Source organism: Dryas octopetala, chromosome 8 (genome assembly GCF_963921425.1).
Source record: "Dryas octopetala chromosome 8, drDryOcto1.1, whole genome shotgun sequence".
NCBI lineage: Eukaryota > Viridiplantae > Streptophyta > Magnoliopsida > Rosales > Rosaceae > Dryas > Dryas octopetala.
In genome coordinates, this window is record NC_141373.1 from 19,832,822 (window position 1) to 19,848,009 (window position 15,188).

The window sequence follows — 15,188 nt, forward strand, 5'->3', positions numbered from 1 at the left end:
CATTAGTCTACATATACTACCCCACAAAGTTTGCCCATTTAGCCCGGACTTCATTGATATCTAGCTTCTTGGGTATAAGTGTTGTCCTTCCTCCGCTTCCACTGAAACAAGGCAGAAATGGAGTACTAATTAAAAATAAAATTCAACCCAAAATGCAAACCTTCACAGCAGCAACATCAACACCCGGGGTCTGAGTCTTAAAAATTATTATCAATGCTATTAACAGAATCATTAGAAAGCAAAAAACATAAAAGAGAAAGAACACATGAAATAGATTCCAGACATGTAGCAGTAACATTGCATCCTCTAAATTCAGCATATTAAGCTTGTTCAAGCCTGCCATGCACAAATGAAAGTCGAGCAACTGAGTCTTAGAAAGGTAAAGATAAACAAACATTATGAGGGATAAACGTAAATGATCCAGCAAATTGATACCCTAAAGAAAACAGTATGATAATGTCAAATAGGATGCTGGATTTTCCTTGCTCTCCCTTAGAAAAATTCCTGTTTATAGGCTTTTTCCTTTTATTTTCTCTTAGTACTGTCAACTATAATAATAATAATAATAAGAAATACTCCTAAAAATAGGAGCATCAGCAGTTGTTGCTCCTTTACAGCTTGAGCTAAGATGGTAGTGCATCAAAGTTGGATTCTCTCTCTATCATAGCCAGTGTGTAAGTAGTGTCACCATCCTACTCTTCTAATTGCATATATAAAGAGTCTATGATTGTGTTTGAATGTGTGTGTGTGTACACACGCAAATAAGAAAAACAGAAATTGAGAGAAGCAGAAAACTATTGATGCATTGACAACTAGAAAAACTATGGAATACCTTTCAAAGAAGAAACTCCATAATCATTAATGTTACAGTTGGATATCTATAACTCATTCAAGTTAGCAAACTTCCTACGAGCACATGTTGGAGACATGCATCAATGATGCCTTACCACTCAACATCTCCTCAGTGAGCTCCATCTACTCATTGTAGTCTGCATAAGTCATTGTACTCAGTCATTTCACCTTCCTTTGATTAAATGAAAAACAATATAAGGAATAAGCTAGTAATGAAGTAGTATTGATTTACCACTCAACATTTCCTCAGTGAGCTCCATCAAGTCATTGTAGTCTGCAAAAGGCATACAGAAATTACAGGTAGGGAACTGAGGATTATGAGTCATTTCACCTTCTTTGGATTTAATGCAAACAATATAAGGAATAGGTGTATCAATGTTGGAAGGGACATACGGACAATGCAATGCTGGTATAGTTTAACATTGAACTGTAAACATAATGAGGTAGTATTGATTTGTCTCATTGAATCAAGATGTCACTGTAAGACACAATAATAAATTACCATGAAAATATTTGCCGCTCATACATTTTATTGGTGAAAAAGTAGTATTTGAAATGAAATATTTCTTTGAAATTGTCAGTGTACATACCTTTGTATCAAAGTGCAATCAATCAACACCTTTCCAATTATCAACATCATAAGTAGTGTAATGCTTGCAACACCTGCTACCTTGAGCCTACAACCAGTGGCATTGCCTTGACCACTCACTTCTTGCAGATCCCTAACATAATTCATTGCATAATTTGACACCACCAAAGAATCCTATAGGCATGAAGACTGCAGCAACTAATGAGTCCAAAAATAATCCAAATCTTGTATCTGTTCTTATTGATTCAAGCACACATGAAATTCACTTTAATTGAAAAACGTAGAACAAGAGATTAAAGCATAACTAAAATGAGAATCCCAAAGACAATTTCAGTCAATTACATACCTAAAAAACCTATACATGGAACTCTTAAATTGCCTAGAAAATTTGGGAAGTTAGGAAAAAGAGATAACCAAAAATCTTAATTTCTTTTTTTCCTAATTATGATCGTCTTGGTACTAAGATGATTTTATTTTTCTGCACAATAGCAACAGAGGACTCCCAAAAATTCTTATGTCTATCAGACTCTTAGTAATTGTCACCTTACTCATAATTTTATTAACCCATAACTCCTGTTTAATTTCTGAAAATAGATTAACCAAAAACATAAGTAAAAAAAAAAAAAATCTTGCTTTCAAGAATTTGGAACCCCTTGATTAGTCTAGTTTTTCATTTGTGCAAACGAAATCACTAACAAAAAATAAATAAACTGAATTTTCTTTTCTAGTCCGGCCCTGAACTCTTAGCATCCAAAGACAACCAAAATAATTTTCTCACCAAGCAAACACCACAAAACAGAGCAAGCATCGAGACACCAATTGCTTCAATTGGAACAAAATTCACCGTAGAAATGAACATTTAAACCCTAAACTTCCAAGAGAGGTAACGGAATTCAAAGAAGAAAAACCAAGAACCCTAAAATCGAGACCAAATTCAATGCAAGAAAGATAGAAATGAGAGAAACCCTAACAGAGAAGAACCACTAGGCAAATGAATTGAAGAAATTCAATCACAATAAAAAACACAGAGAGAAGTTAGAAGAGGGATAGATAGGGAACGTACGTGAAGGGCATGTGCGAGAGCGGAGTCAAACCAGAGCTCGGCCTTGTGCTTGTCGTCGTTCTCGTCCTTCATGAAGTCGAAGAAGCACAGCGCCGAGAACTCGTAGACCTCGTCGACCATCATCGTCGTTGTGTTGGAGTCCTCAAGCACAGGCATAAAAAGAAAAAACAGATTAGACACAACACAATGCACAAATAGTGACCAAGCATTTTTTATGCACTTTAGTGACCAAATTAAAAATAGGTCACTTAAAGTCAAATATTTGGTCACAATTAATTAAAATTTAAGGGGCAAAATGAATTTCCTTAGAGCCAAACCTTTTAGTGATTAACCAATATTATTGGTCACTAAATCTACTTCTTTAGTGATGAATTTTACATTCATCACTAAAATTTTCATCACTATAGCCAATATTTCTTGTAGTGAATGTCAGGAAGTACAAGAGTTGCTCCTAGATACCTTGCCACTACAACTGCAGCAATCTACAGAATACCAAGGAATGGATTACTGAGAGGATAAGGAATTGGTTTAAAATATCAGTGGCTAATTGAAAAAAGTACAACAGAAAATCTTTATGAAAATATAAACAAGATATGCAACATCCATAGAGTAGCACTACACATTTCCTATCATATTTAACAACCATTTGATCCACCAATGGACAAAAGGATGAAATGACTGAATTTGTTGCAATTTAGGGAAAAAAAAAATTAGACTATATTCAGGAAGATTAAGTTCCAGTTTAGAGGACCCAGAAAAATAAAAGCCAAATAACTCCATCAACTAAATGGACTTTTAATTTAAATACCTGTGAAACATGGTATTCAGGGCCATTTGTTAATGAGAAAAGGACAAACCCCTCCGTCTGGTCAACATCATCTGCCAACCAGGTAACATGTAAGAATTTACAGAAAGGAATTAGGCAACACAGGACTGTGATAAACAATACATGAAACTATCAGTCACTTCAAAATGTAAAGCAATCTTACCCAAAGCTGGCTTAGACCAACATGGTTTTAACTCTTCGCCACCATTTTCCCAAGGCCCACCATTCTTCTTAGCAGAGGTAACAAGGCCCTCCTTTGAAATCTTGGCATTTTCTAAGGTATCTCTTCCTCCCCCTCCTGGAAATTTCTCCTACATAAAGCAAAAGAGAAGGAAGCCCTGTAAATAAATGCTCAAATTTATTCATTGTAAATAAACAATGTCAACTTCATCTAAATTTATACATGATCTAAATTTATTTAAATTTATACATGAGCTCCACTAGAACTCTATACAACTCTTTTAGAGTGATGACTGATGAATACCCCTAAAGAGAAATTATAACTATTGAATTCAAGAGGGAAAGGATAACAAAAGAGTCTTGAATTCAATAATTAACTCAACATAGAGTTCATCATAACTATATGACTTAGTTGACCAGAAATCTTTCTTCAACTCTTGGAGAACTAAAATTCTGAATCCATTTTGCCTCTCTAATTCCGACAAGCAAAGGATGGGGAATGACACAGTTAAACATTTCAGAAAGTGGCTAAATCTATAGTAACCCGGAAAGATGGGTATTGCTATGATTCAACTTCAATTACAACAAATCAATCAAAACCCATAAAGGAATACAAATCAACTGAAACAGAGACCGAGACAGAGAGATCGATATTACACATATTACACAATGACATTTATGTTGTTATTCTACAAAATGACAGAGAAAAATCATACAAATTAAGAACAGTTAATGAACAAAATTAATAATAATTAAGAACAAAAATTCCTATTAAAAATCCTAGTTCATGAGATTAAACCAAGCAAGAAAATTTTAAAAAGAGATGACATGAAAGGAATCAACCTCAAAAAACAGACGAATCTAACCTCAAATCCCTCCAAAGTAAACCCACAAAAAAATTACAAAAAAAAGAAAAAAAAAAAGATAACAAAACACAAATTCAGCAACGTAGAGGAAATAATCAAGAACTTCATGTGAGAACCCTAGCACAGAGGAAAAACAAAAGAGTAAAGTGAGGGAAAAAGCACCTGAAAGCCCAGTGTGAGCTCAGCGAAGTCAATGGTCCAGATTAGGGTTAGGGTTTCAAGCTTTCCCAAATCTTTGTGTGATTTGGTTGGAGGATAGCATAAATCCAGTGATTTCAGAAGGCATAAACGACTGAGAGTCGACATGATAAGAAGATGTGTGCAGCCATGGCGACGGTGATGAGAAGACGAGTGCGTACATGGTGGTGAAAGGGCGACACAATGGTGGTGAGGGACGGTGATGGGTGATGGCCATAATCAGAAGAGAGAAAGAGAAAGAGTGAGCAAAGTGAGAGTGCGGGAGGTCTGGGTTTTGGGAAGAAGCAAGTCTGGGTTTGAGGGCACGAGGAGGAGGAGGTCTGTGTTCTGTCTGAGGGGTTAAAGGCGCGATGGTTTTTTTCATTAACGCGGGCGTGTATTTTGTCAAATACAAAGACCCGCAAATTTTTTTATTTTTCTGTAACTTGTCCAACACAACGGTTTTACTTAAAACTATTGTGTTTAATAATTTAAGAAAATTCATCCGACCAAATAGCATTGGATATGATACCTTCATATAACAGTTTATTAAAATCCGTTGTGTATTAAATTAAGATAACGGACAAAATAAGAACCGTTGTCTATTGACTGTTGTCTATTTATACAATTGTAGTAGTGTGATGAAGACTAATTTCCTATAGCCTTAAAATTGTCAAATCACTTCCAGAAAAATTATGAAAATTCCTCCTCTCATTTTTTAATTTAGAAAAATGAAAATAAATAAAATAATTACCAAACTCCTAAATTTCCTTTTTCAAGAATTCACTTTCACACAACTAACTCCAAATCTACGACCAAAGGTCTATGTTAGTTAAAACAAAATCAAGGAAAACTTTAATTCATTTAAACAAACCTTAAGAACAAGGTTAAGAGCTTAAGTAACAAAATTAATATAAGTCGAAAATTCACGGTGTTACATCGGTGGTCTCGGCTTGGCCGGGTTCGCTGGCGAGCACCGCCAGACTGAGAAACCGAGAGACAGCTAGTGCAAAGAGAGTCGAGGAAAGAGAACAGAGAAGAGAGAAAAGAGAAAAAATAGGGAGGTCTGGGTTTGTTCGTGAGTGAGAGAGAATCAGAATAAATTCTGATTTGGGCCCTTTTAGAAAAAATCCTTAGGGTGTGAAAAGACAAATTTGCCCCTACACTTTAATTGTCCGTAAAACTCAAACCGCAACTCCGATTAACGACCGTTCACGCCTATGCGTTCGTGAATTCGAGACCTTTCCAATAAGCCCAAACTCAAAGTCAAAGACCCAATAAACCACAAAGTCAATCTTTTTGTCAAACTAATTTTAAAACAAAATTTTAAAATTAACCCAAAACCTTTTATTTCTCAAATCAATTCCCAAAATCTTTAAAATACTTTTCAAAATAAAACTTGAAAAAATACGGGTTCTCACAATTTAAAACAAAACATTTTAAACCCGATAAACTTTAAATAATTTTAAATCAATTTCGGTGAAAACGTCGATTGCATTCTCAAAAACTTCCAAAATAATTTAGTAAAATTTCCGAGGTCGTACAACCCAACTTCTTTAAAGCCTTTTAAAACCAAAGTGAAATAAACACTCAAATTTCTAGTGAAATTTGGGTCGGGTCGTTACAGGAGGAATGAGTGAGAATTGCTGGAATGAGTGAGAGAGGGAGAGAGAGAGAGAGAGAGAGAGAGAGAGAGAGAGTGAGAGAGAGAGTGAGTGAAAGAGAAGGAGTGAGAAAAAGGGAGAGAGTGAAACAAAACCTCCTCCCCCGAGGGGTTGGAACTGTGACACGGATGGGGTGGGGGGAGCTGTTGGGGTGGCAGAGAGAAAGAGAGGAGAGGCAGAGAGAGATGAGAGAGAAAGTGAAGCAGAGAGAGGAGAGGGGCGCGGCTGGGTGGTGGGGGGAATGATGGGTCGGCATGGTGGAGGTGACGGCTGGTGGAGGTATCAGAGGTGGAGAAGTTTTATTGATTTTATTTATTTTTATTCAATTCATCTTTTTTTAAAAGTTTTATTGATTTTTTTATTAATTTTTGTCCATGTAGCTATTTTTAAAAGCCAAGTCAATGCGCCACTCCAACGCCACGTCAGCAGTTAACATATTTTTAATGGCTAGAGTAACAGAGGTAGTCAATTGACGAGATATTGAAGTTGATGTACTCTTATGCAACTTTTTGAAATTGTATAAGTTGGGTATAATTGAGGTATTTAAATGTAATTAGCCCATAAAAATAATATCATTAAAAAGGAAAAAAAAATAAACAAACTCGTAACCCTTCCTCCATCCCCACCCTCTCTACCCTCACTTGCAGACAGTCTACATTCCGGCAACTTCTCTTCGCCAGTCCAGCGGGCTCTCTCTCTCTCTCTCTCTCTCTCTCTCTCTCTCTCTCTCTCTCTCTCTCTCTCTCTCTTTCTCTCTCCCACTTGCGACATATATTCAAATTCCCATTCTCTTTTTTCTTTTTTCCAAATGAAACACATACAAACCCATTCAAACAAACGAAATCAAGAGCCCATAAGTTTTAATCGGTGCTAGACCCAAAGATTACACTTTGAACATCCCAAAATGGACCTAGTTTGTGCCTTGTATTAACAAAAAAGACTTTGGGTGATGGCTAAGCTTCCATTCTTATGAACATTGACATAATATTGCTTGATTCCCTTAAGGATAAGCTCAAATCAAGAGCCCATAAGTTTTAATCGGTGCTAGACCCAAAGATTACACTTTGAACATCCCAAAATGGACCTAGTTTGTGCCTTGTATTAACAAAAAAGACTTTGGGTGATGGCTAAGCTTCCATTCTTATGAACATTGACATAATATTGCTTGATTCCCTTAAGGGTAAGCTCATCATGCTTTACCAATATCCTCACAGGTTTGTTCATTAACTTCCTTGTGATTTCAAGGGCTTTTGGTGGCATTGTAGCAGAGATTGAGAACACCCCAACCTGAACTTTTGATGGAAAAAGTTGGAAAATATCATAAAACTGATGAACAAAAAATTGATGTTAGAACATTGAAGGGCAAAAGGGCATTTAAACTTCCCAAAGATTGCATCACACTTTTGGACCCAGAGAGTGGGGTCATTGGATCTGCGAAGAGATGTCGCAGGAACCCAGACGGCCCGCTGGTGAGGGTGGAGAAGGAGGAGGGGTTACGTGTTGAGTTTTTTTTTGGCTTTTTATCATGTAATCCACCTGAACTTTGACCCGTTATTCACTTCATCATCTAATAAATTTTTTAACTCGATGTGGCACCTTAATTTTAAAAAAATTTCAATGTGAGACCTTCGTCCAATTCCGTCACATTTTGCGTTTAAAATGAGGGTTTGGTCTTTCTATGTTAATTTACTATTCATCATCTTCAACCTCAAGCCCCAGGTTTTCCATTTTTTATCTCAAATTTACCTCTACTTTTGACCCATCAAATCTCCACCAAAATCAACAATCTTATACTCATTTTAATCATCCGTATAAAATTAACTCCGAGTTTAAACTGAACAAGAATCATCTTAACCAAATTGATTTTGAATATACTCATCTTATACTCAACAATCTTAGGCTACTCGACACTGCCACATAAAAATAATCCAACAAAATTGTAGATTTTTCAAATTTCATCGAAATTCAATTTCCTTGAAATTGATCATCACCCAAAGTTAGTTTCGTAGGCTACTAGAACATGTGTATAGCTTTCAAATCAATCATCCAACCTCAAACCAACTTAGAAATAAAGAACATAAAAAGCCTCATTTTGATTTTGATTTCATAGTTTTGGGGTTTATGTTCTTGATAAAGATTTTGATTTGTAGGTTGGTTTGAGGTGAATGATTGATTTGAAAGCTATACACATTTTCTAGTAATCTAAGAAACTAATTTGGGATGGTGACTTTGAAGGAAATTGAAGTTGGGTGAAATTTGGAAATTAAATCTACAATTTTTTTGAAAAATTTGGCAGTTTCGGGTAGTCTACTTTGTGACCAATTATCTCGAGTTTTATAGTCCTTTTTGAATTATTTTTATATGATTGTAAAGAGAAGATTCATAGCTTCAAAATGAGTATAGGATTGCTGATTTTTGTGGAGATTTGATCAGTCAAAAGTAGGGGTGAAGTTGAGATAAAAACTAGAATACATGAGGCTTGAGATTGAAGATGATGAACAATAAATTAACATAGAAAAACCAAAATACTCTCATTTTTAAACGGAAAATGTGACGAAATTGGATGGAGGTCTCACATTAAAATTTTTTTAAAATTGAGGTGCCACATCGAGTCAAAAAAAATTTATTAGGTGGTGAAGTGAAAAAACGGGTCCAAGTTTAGATGGGTAATTTGAAAAGTTTTTTTTTTTTTGCACACGTGCCTTTTAAAAAGAGTGCTTATATTCTCACCCCTTGTCTTATTTTTTCACTCACTTTATTTTTATATCCCTCATTAAATGTGAGAAAAAAAATATTAAAACACTATGCACACCCCTCATTATTCATATAATATCATTTGATATACCAATTGAAACACCCACTCAATAAACACTCTTTCCACTCACCCATTTTTTTTCTTAATTTCTTTCGTCCAAAATCTCTCCAATTATATATGACATCATTGATCAAATATCTCGTGTTCTCCAAGGTTACCCCAAGATGCTGACATGCCTAGTTCACTATGAGCATCAAGTAATATGCATTATTGTCATTATAGATAGTATATACACGAAATTTATTTATTTTTGGCCAAAATATACACGAAAAAATTAGAGCTAATTACATATTACTTTTTCACCCTTTGATATTCCTTATTATAGTTTTTCTTTTATGTTTGTAAACTACTTGCAAATGATGTGGCGAGGGATCCAATTTTTGTCCTCTCTTGACAAAGGATAAAACTTTGTCTTTACTAATACGGTACTCCCTTTTCTTAATTTTTCTCATGCCTATTAATAATAAAAAAAATTAAATGAAATAAATATTATTTATTTTACATGTCCAGGCTCGCATATCCAGGCAATCATTACCAAGATGTGCTAAATAAGATCAAGTCTGATCTATTCCTCATCAAGATTGGATTGAAAATGAGGTCCTACTAAAAAAAAAGAATTGAAAGCATCTCACACAAAGAATTGTTTTGCTTACCTTTTCACTAGGTGAATTCTCTTCGACGTCAATTTGATTGTCCATCATCCAAAAACAGTATAAATAAAGGAATAATGATATGAAAAAGAAGATAAAAAGGTTTCAGGGTTTACGAATTTTAGGTTGTTGTAAAGAGGTGGATGAGTAAGTAGGAGTGGGTAGAGTAGATTGATTTCTTTTTTTATAGTCAAGTCCTTAGAGGTCATTTTACAAACGGATAAATTTATCATTATATTTTTCATTAAAATATGGGTGAAAAAATAAAACAGGGAGTGAGAATAAAACCACTGTTTAAAAAAGGCCGGATCAAACACTTAATAATGGCCACGTCAGCAATTAACAATTATTTTGACGAAACGTGTAATAAGGTATGAAATTGCCAAAAAATAAAAGTTCAGGTATCAATTTACAACTTTTTAAAATTGAAGTATTAACTTGAAAAATATGGTATAATTGAGGTACTAAAATTTGATTCGCTAAAGTTTTGGACACTCAGAAAACTAAAGGAGGAAATGCCTTTTTTCAAAAGAATTATACTTGTATGGCTTGCCTTCCTCGTATATGGTGTGGCGATTTTGAGAAATCAACGGCTTAATCACGCTGGATTTGGCCATTTTGAGGCGATTCTCCCACTTGTTCTTGGCGAGGAGTCTAATGTCCATGTCAATTGAATCGGACTCGAGGATGGTGACGAGTTGACAAATCAGATCGTCGGAGTTCTCCGAGGTGCAAGCAATCAGAAACCTCCGACTTTGAGACGACTCCATTTGGAACTCTCCGGATCTGTCACTATTAGAGTCACTGAAAGCAGTGGATTTGTCGCTGTTACTCAAATCACTGAAGTTCCCCCCCATATAATTAAAATTCGCCTAATATATGGATGAAATTCTCAGCTCCCACAGCATGAAATCCTCTCCTTCAATCACTCGAAAACGATGAAATTCTGTAATTGGAAAAATTGAATCCAAAAGTGAGAGCTTATACGGGTTGGGGTTTTTTGTGGCTTAGAATTAGATGAAAGGAGTACTCTTTCTAGAGAGAAGGAGAGAGCGATGAGAGAGAGAGAGTAGTAGAAAATAATAGATTGTCCTTGAGTTAATATTTTATTTGACTGGATTTCAACATAAAAATCTTTTAAAAACTGGACTTAGGAGTAATTTATTAAAACTTTAATGCTCTTCCCGTGAATATCTCCCCCTCTTTCTTCTATTTCTACTACACACGAGTTTGTGCAAATTCGCTCCTTTGTATTTTTTGTTCTACTATTGTACAAAAGCTCCCTTCTAGGCTCCTTTTAGTGTCTATAGGAATTTCGTCTATTTGTGCTTGTTCTGTTGGTATATAAAGGCTCCCTTGATATGTTAATATGTTATTTTCTTGTTAGTTTGTGAAGTTACGCTAGACTAATTATATTACTGGTCAGTGACTTAGTTGGAGCTTTACTTGGATATCCCGTGGAGGATATGGATTTTTCTGTCCATGCTTGCTTGCATATGTAGATGGATATGATGTTTTTTAATATCGTTTAAGTGTTTTTTTTTTTTAATTTATTGTTGCATGCAAATATATGTGATGCTTCTTGATGTTGTTTGAAGCATTTAAGAAGAAAATTACGCAGTAAACAGTGCGCGCGATGAACAGTACACACGTGAACAGTGACATATGAACCGTGCACGTGAATAGTGACGGTAAACATCATTGCATGAACCGTAATGGGTGAACAGTAGCGAGCTTTTTTACATTTGGCTTGGAGTTTAAGTCTTGTTCTAGTTGGGTTTAGGCTTAATAATCTTTTGGGCAAATTACACAAAAGTACCTAAACTAACCACCCTATATTGCTTGAGTACCCCAATTAAAAAAAGTTGCTCGTAGGTACCTCAATTACTGATTTTGCACACCCCACCTCCGTCAACTTTTCCGTCTGAAAACCGTTAACTGGCTACGTGGCGCGCTGACATGGTTTTAAAAAAATGCCATGTGGATAAAAAAATAATAAAAAATTAAATAAACTTAAAAAAACTGAAATAATGATTAAGAAAACTAAAAAAAATAAAAAACCCAATAATTAAATTAATAAAAAAAAAGAGCTGAGAAGAATCCAGCAACCTGTATCCCCGATCCTTCCTCCCTCCGTCTCCCCCTGTCGGCCACCCAACCCACCCACCTCCCTCCTTCCCCCTCTACGGCCACCAGCTCCACCCCTCCCTTTCCCTTCCCTACCACCTTCACTGTAGATCGCGTCGGCCACCCAACCAGCATCGAGCCCTCCTCCCTCTTCTTCTTCTTATTCTGCAAACACCTCCAACCATGGCTGCAAATCGAAAGGACCAGATTGAAGTCCGAGAACTGAATCTAGCCCCGCCCCTCTCCTCCCCTCCCCGCCCAGCCAAGCCCCCTCACCAAGCCCCAGCCCCAGCCTCGCCTTGCCAAGAAAACCCAGAAGAAGATCAAGAAGATGCACTTTCTCTTTGTGATCTCCCACTTCACAATGACACTGACCAACAACAAAACCCAACCTCTCCTTCTGACCCATCAGACTTCTTCGAATTCTCCACAGACCCAAATGGGTATTCACCCATTGACACCGTTCTTTTCTACGAAAAATCCATCCCTTACGCAGGACCCATTTCCATTCCGACCCGAAAGCCTCAAATCAACGACCCATTTTGCTCCAGATCCGAATCTTTGAGATTTTCACACACCTTCAATTCTCACCAGCTAGTTCCGACTCTCTCCGGTCGCCGTTGAGCAATTCGCGGAAGCACAAGGCGTTGATGAGGGGGTGCAGCAATGGGGTGGGGAGGGGATGGGCAGAAAGTAGAGAGGAAGAGAGAGAAATTGACAGAGGAAGAGAGAGAAAAAGAGGAATGGAGGGAGAGATGAAGAGAGAGGGGGTGGGTCGGCGGCGTGGTGGCTGGGGTAGGCGGCAAGGTGGCTGGGGTCGGAGGGGTGGGTGGCTGGGTTGGGTGGGTCTCGGAGGGAGGGGTGGGAGGCGGAGGGAGGCTGTAAGCTAGCCTGCAACTCCATTTTTTTTCTTTATTTTTTTGTTTTTTTGTTTTTTTGAGTTTTTAATTTTTTTAGTCTTTTTAAATAATTATTTTATTTTTTATTATTTTTTTATCCACGTGGCATTTTTTTAAAACCATGTCAGCGCACCACGTAAGCAGTTAACGGTTTTTAGACGGAAAAGTTGACGGAGGTACCTGTGTGTGCAAAATCAGTAGTTAAGGTACCTCTGAGCAACTTTTTTTTATTGGGGTACTCAAGTGAACAAGGGTGGTTAGTTGAGGTACTTTTGTGTAATTTGCCCTAATCTTTTTTATTTTGGGGTGTAATTTAAAGCACCCTTATAATAATCAGTTGAGAGTAAATTACATATTAACATAATAATTTCGAAAAAAAGGCCTATATTTTTTTATTTTTTTTAACAGGGCCACCCAAATGTCAGGGACGACCCTATTAATTGAGTTGTTGTTTGCTAAGCTTCATAATAGTGTCGAATTTATGGGTACTGAGAATCTTTGATACTAAATGTTATGGTTCGTTATTGTTACTAATTTACTATTAAAATGCAAAGAATTAAATTATAGATGTGACTTTATAAACTTAATTTGTTTTAGGATTAATTACTTGTAGGCTTTATTACACTTTACCCACTGAACTTTGGGGTCAATTTCATTTCACCACCTAAAGCAAATTGTGCCAGATTACCATATGAATTATAAATTTGTTGCAACTTACCACCTCTGACTCATTTTGTCTAAACTTTTGTTGAAAATAAGAGTGTTTTGGTTTTTTTGAGTTAGTTTTTCATTGTGTCAAAGCGGGGAAAGTGTAAAAAAAAAAAAAATATTATTATTTTTTTTTTCTAAAACAAGAACTTGAAAAAGACCAAAATACCTTTATTTTTAACAAAACGTTAGACAAAATGAGTCAAAGATAGTACATTGCAACAATTTTTTAATTCAGGTGGTAAATTAATACAATTTTTTTTTAGGTGGGTGGTGAAATGAAATTGACCCAAAGTTCAGGTAGGTAACATATAAAAAAACCTTATTTGTTAGACCTGGCAAATAGGTCGTGTTTTACGGGTTCGGGTCAAACACGACACGACCCGTTAAGTTTAACGGGTGATAAAAACACCAACATGAACATGATCCGATTATAAAGGGGTGAACACGACACGATCCGTTTTATCCTTTAAAAAAATTAATATTTTTTAAACAAAATTATAATTAATATATATCTTACAGTACTCCAAAAATTTCTACCTAAAAAAAAGTAGAAAAATCGAGATACATACCTAGAACTAGAAAAGTCAAAAAGCTTTCCAATATTAGAGACGATAAAAACAGCAAAAAAAAAAAAAAAAAAAGAATAGCCAATTCTTGAGCCTTCTTGAGCAACCCAGCACATCTATTTGAGAATGTGACTTGTCTGCTATTAGCATTCTCAATCCTGTTGAATTGTTGATCTCAATCTTCCCCCTATGGGCCCTACCCATTTCCTCTCTCTCACAATCCCTCAAGCCCCAAATGCTCTTCCCAAACAGTTAATTATAATTAGGTCTAATTTTAAAGGGTCATTCGGAATAAAACCATATAGAAATTTAGATTTATATTTAAATCCAATTTTTTAGACTAAGGTCCAAAAAATAGACTTTTTAAAAATTTTGACTCATTTTATCTCTTAAAATTAAGATAATTAATATGAATTAATTTATGAAAGATAATATCCATTAGGACTTTTTTAATTTTTACATTTTTTAATTAAAACATTCAAGATTATCTTGTTTTTATGTTTTATAATTTAAAATAATAAAAGATAATATCTATTTAAATTATACAAATATAAAAAAATACATTAACCCACAAAATCGAAAATAATCAAACAAGTAAAAAAAAGTATACATAGGTACATTTCAATTGTACCAATACCTGAGTTGGTATATATGTACGTATATATATTTGATTAGGTGCGCATCAGTGAACATGCATACCTGATCTGAACGCTCGGTTTTCGCTACTGATCGCTTGGTCATGCTGCTTCCTTTCTCGAGTTTTAAGAGTAAATCCTCATCTTTTCACCTCATCCCCTCTTAGGGTATAGAATGAGCTTTATGGAGGCGTTAGGCGCTAAACTATATCATAAACGTCGACAAACCATCGATCGATTATACAATTGAAATGTACCCATAAATAATTTTTTTCCTTATTTGATTATTTTATATTTTTTGGGCTTATACATTTTTATTAGATTAATATAATTTAAATCCCACAATTAATTTTAAGATAATATTAGAATATTAGAATATGATAATATGTTAATATTATAATATTAAGATAATATAAAACTAGGATAATATTCAGATTTAAATATTATTAATTTTAGGATAATATTAGATATTTTTATAATTAAAAATATCTGGATAATATTTTTGAACCTTAGTAAAAAATTAAAAAACATTAAGACATTAGTCTAAGATAAGTGGTAAAATTGGACC

The 15,188-nt window shown here is 35.2% G+C and overlaps 1 protein-coding gene and 1 long non-coding RNA gene across 2 annotated transcripts; both read right to left on the reverse strand.

Moving 5' to 3' along the window:
* Positions 1 to 215: 215 nt before the first annotated feature.
* Positions 216 to 1,692, reverse strand: LOC147277859 (uncharacterized). Its single transcript, XR_015124041.1, has 3 exons — positions 1,443 to 1,692; positions 1,085 to 1,126; positions 216 to 989 (listed from the first exon to the last, which is right to left on the reverse strand). It is a non-coding gene; the product is annotated as an uncharacterized LOC147277859 (long non-coding RNA).
* A 1,400-nt stretch (positions 1,693 to 3,092) lies between these two features.
* Positions 3,093 to 5,048, reverse strand: LOC147277860 (protein MANNAN SYNTHESIS-RELATED 1-like). The gene is made up of 4 exons (XM_086255424.1): positions 4,539 to 5,048; positions 3,494 to 3,641; positions 3,313 to 3,383; positions 3,093 to 3,182 (listed from the first exon to the last, which is right to left on the reverse strand). The coding sequence occupies exons 1-4, from the start codon at positions 4,680 to 4,682 to the stop codon at positions 3,120 to 3,122; spliced, it is 426 nt and encodes a 141-aa protein (XP_086111550.1). The 5' UTR covers positions 4,683 to 5,048; the 3' UTR covers positions 3,093 to 3,119.
* Between the last annotated feature and the right edge of the window lie 10,140 nt (positions 5,049 to 15,188).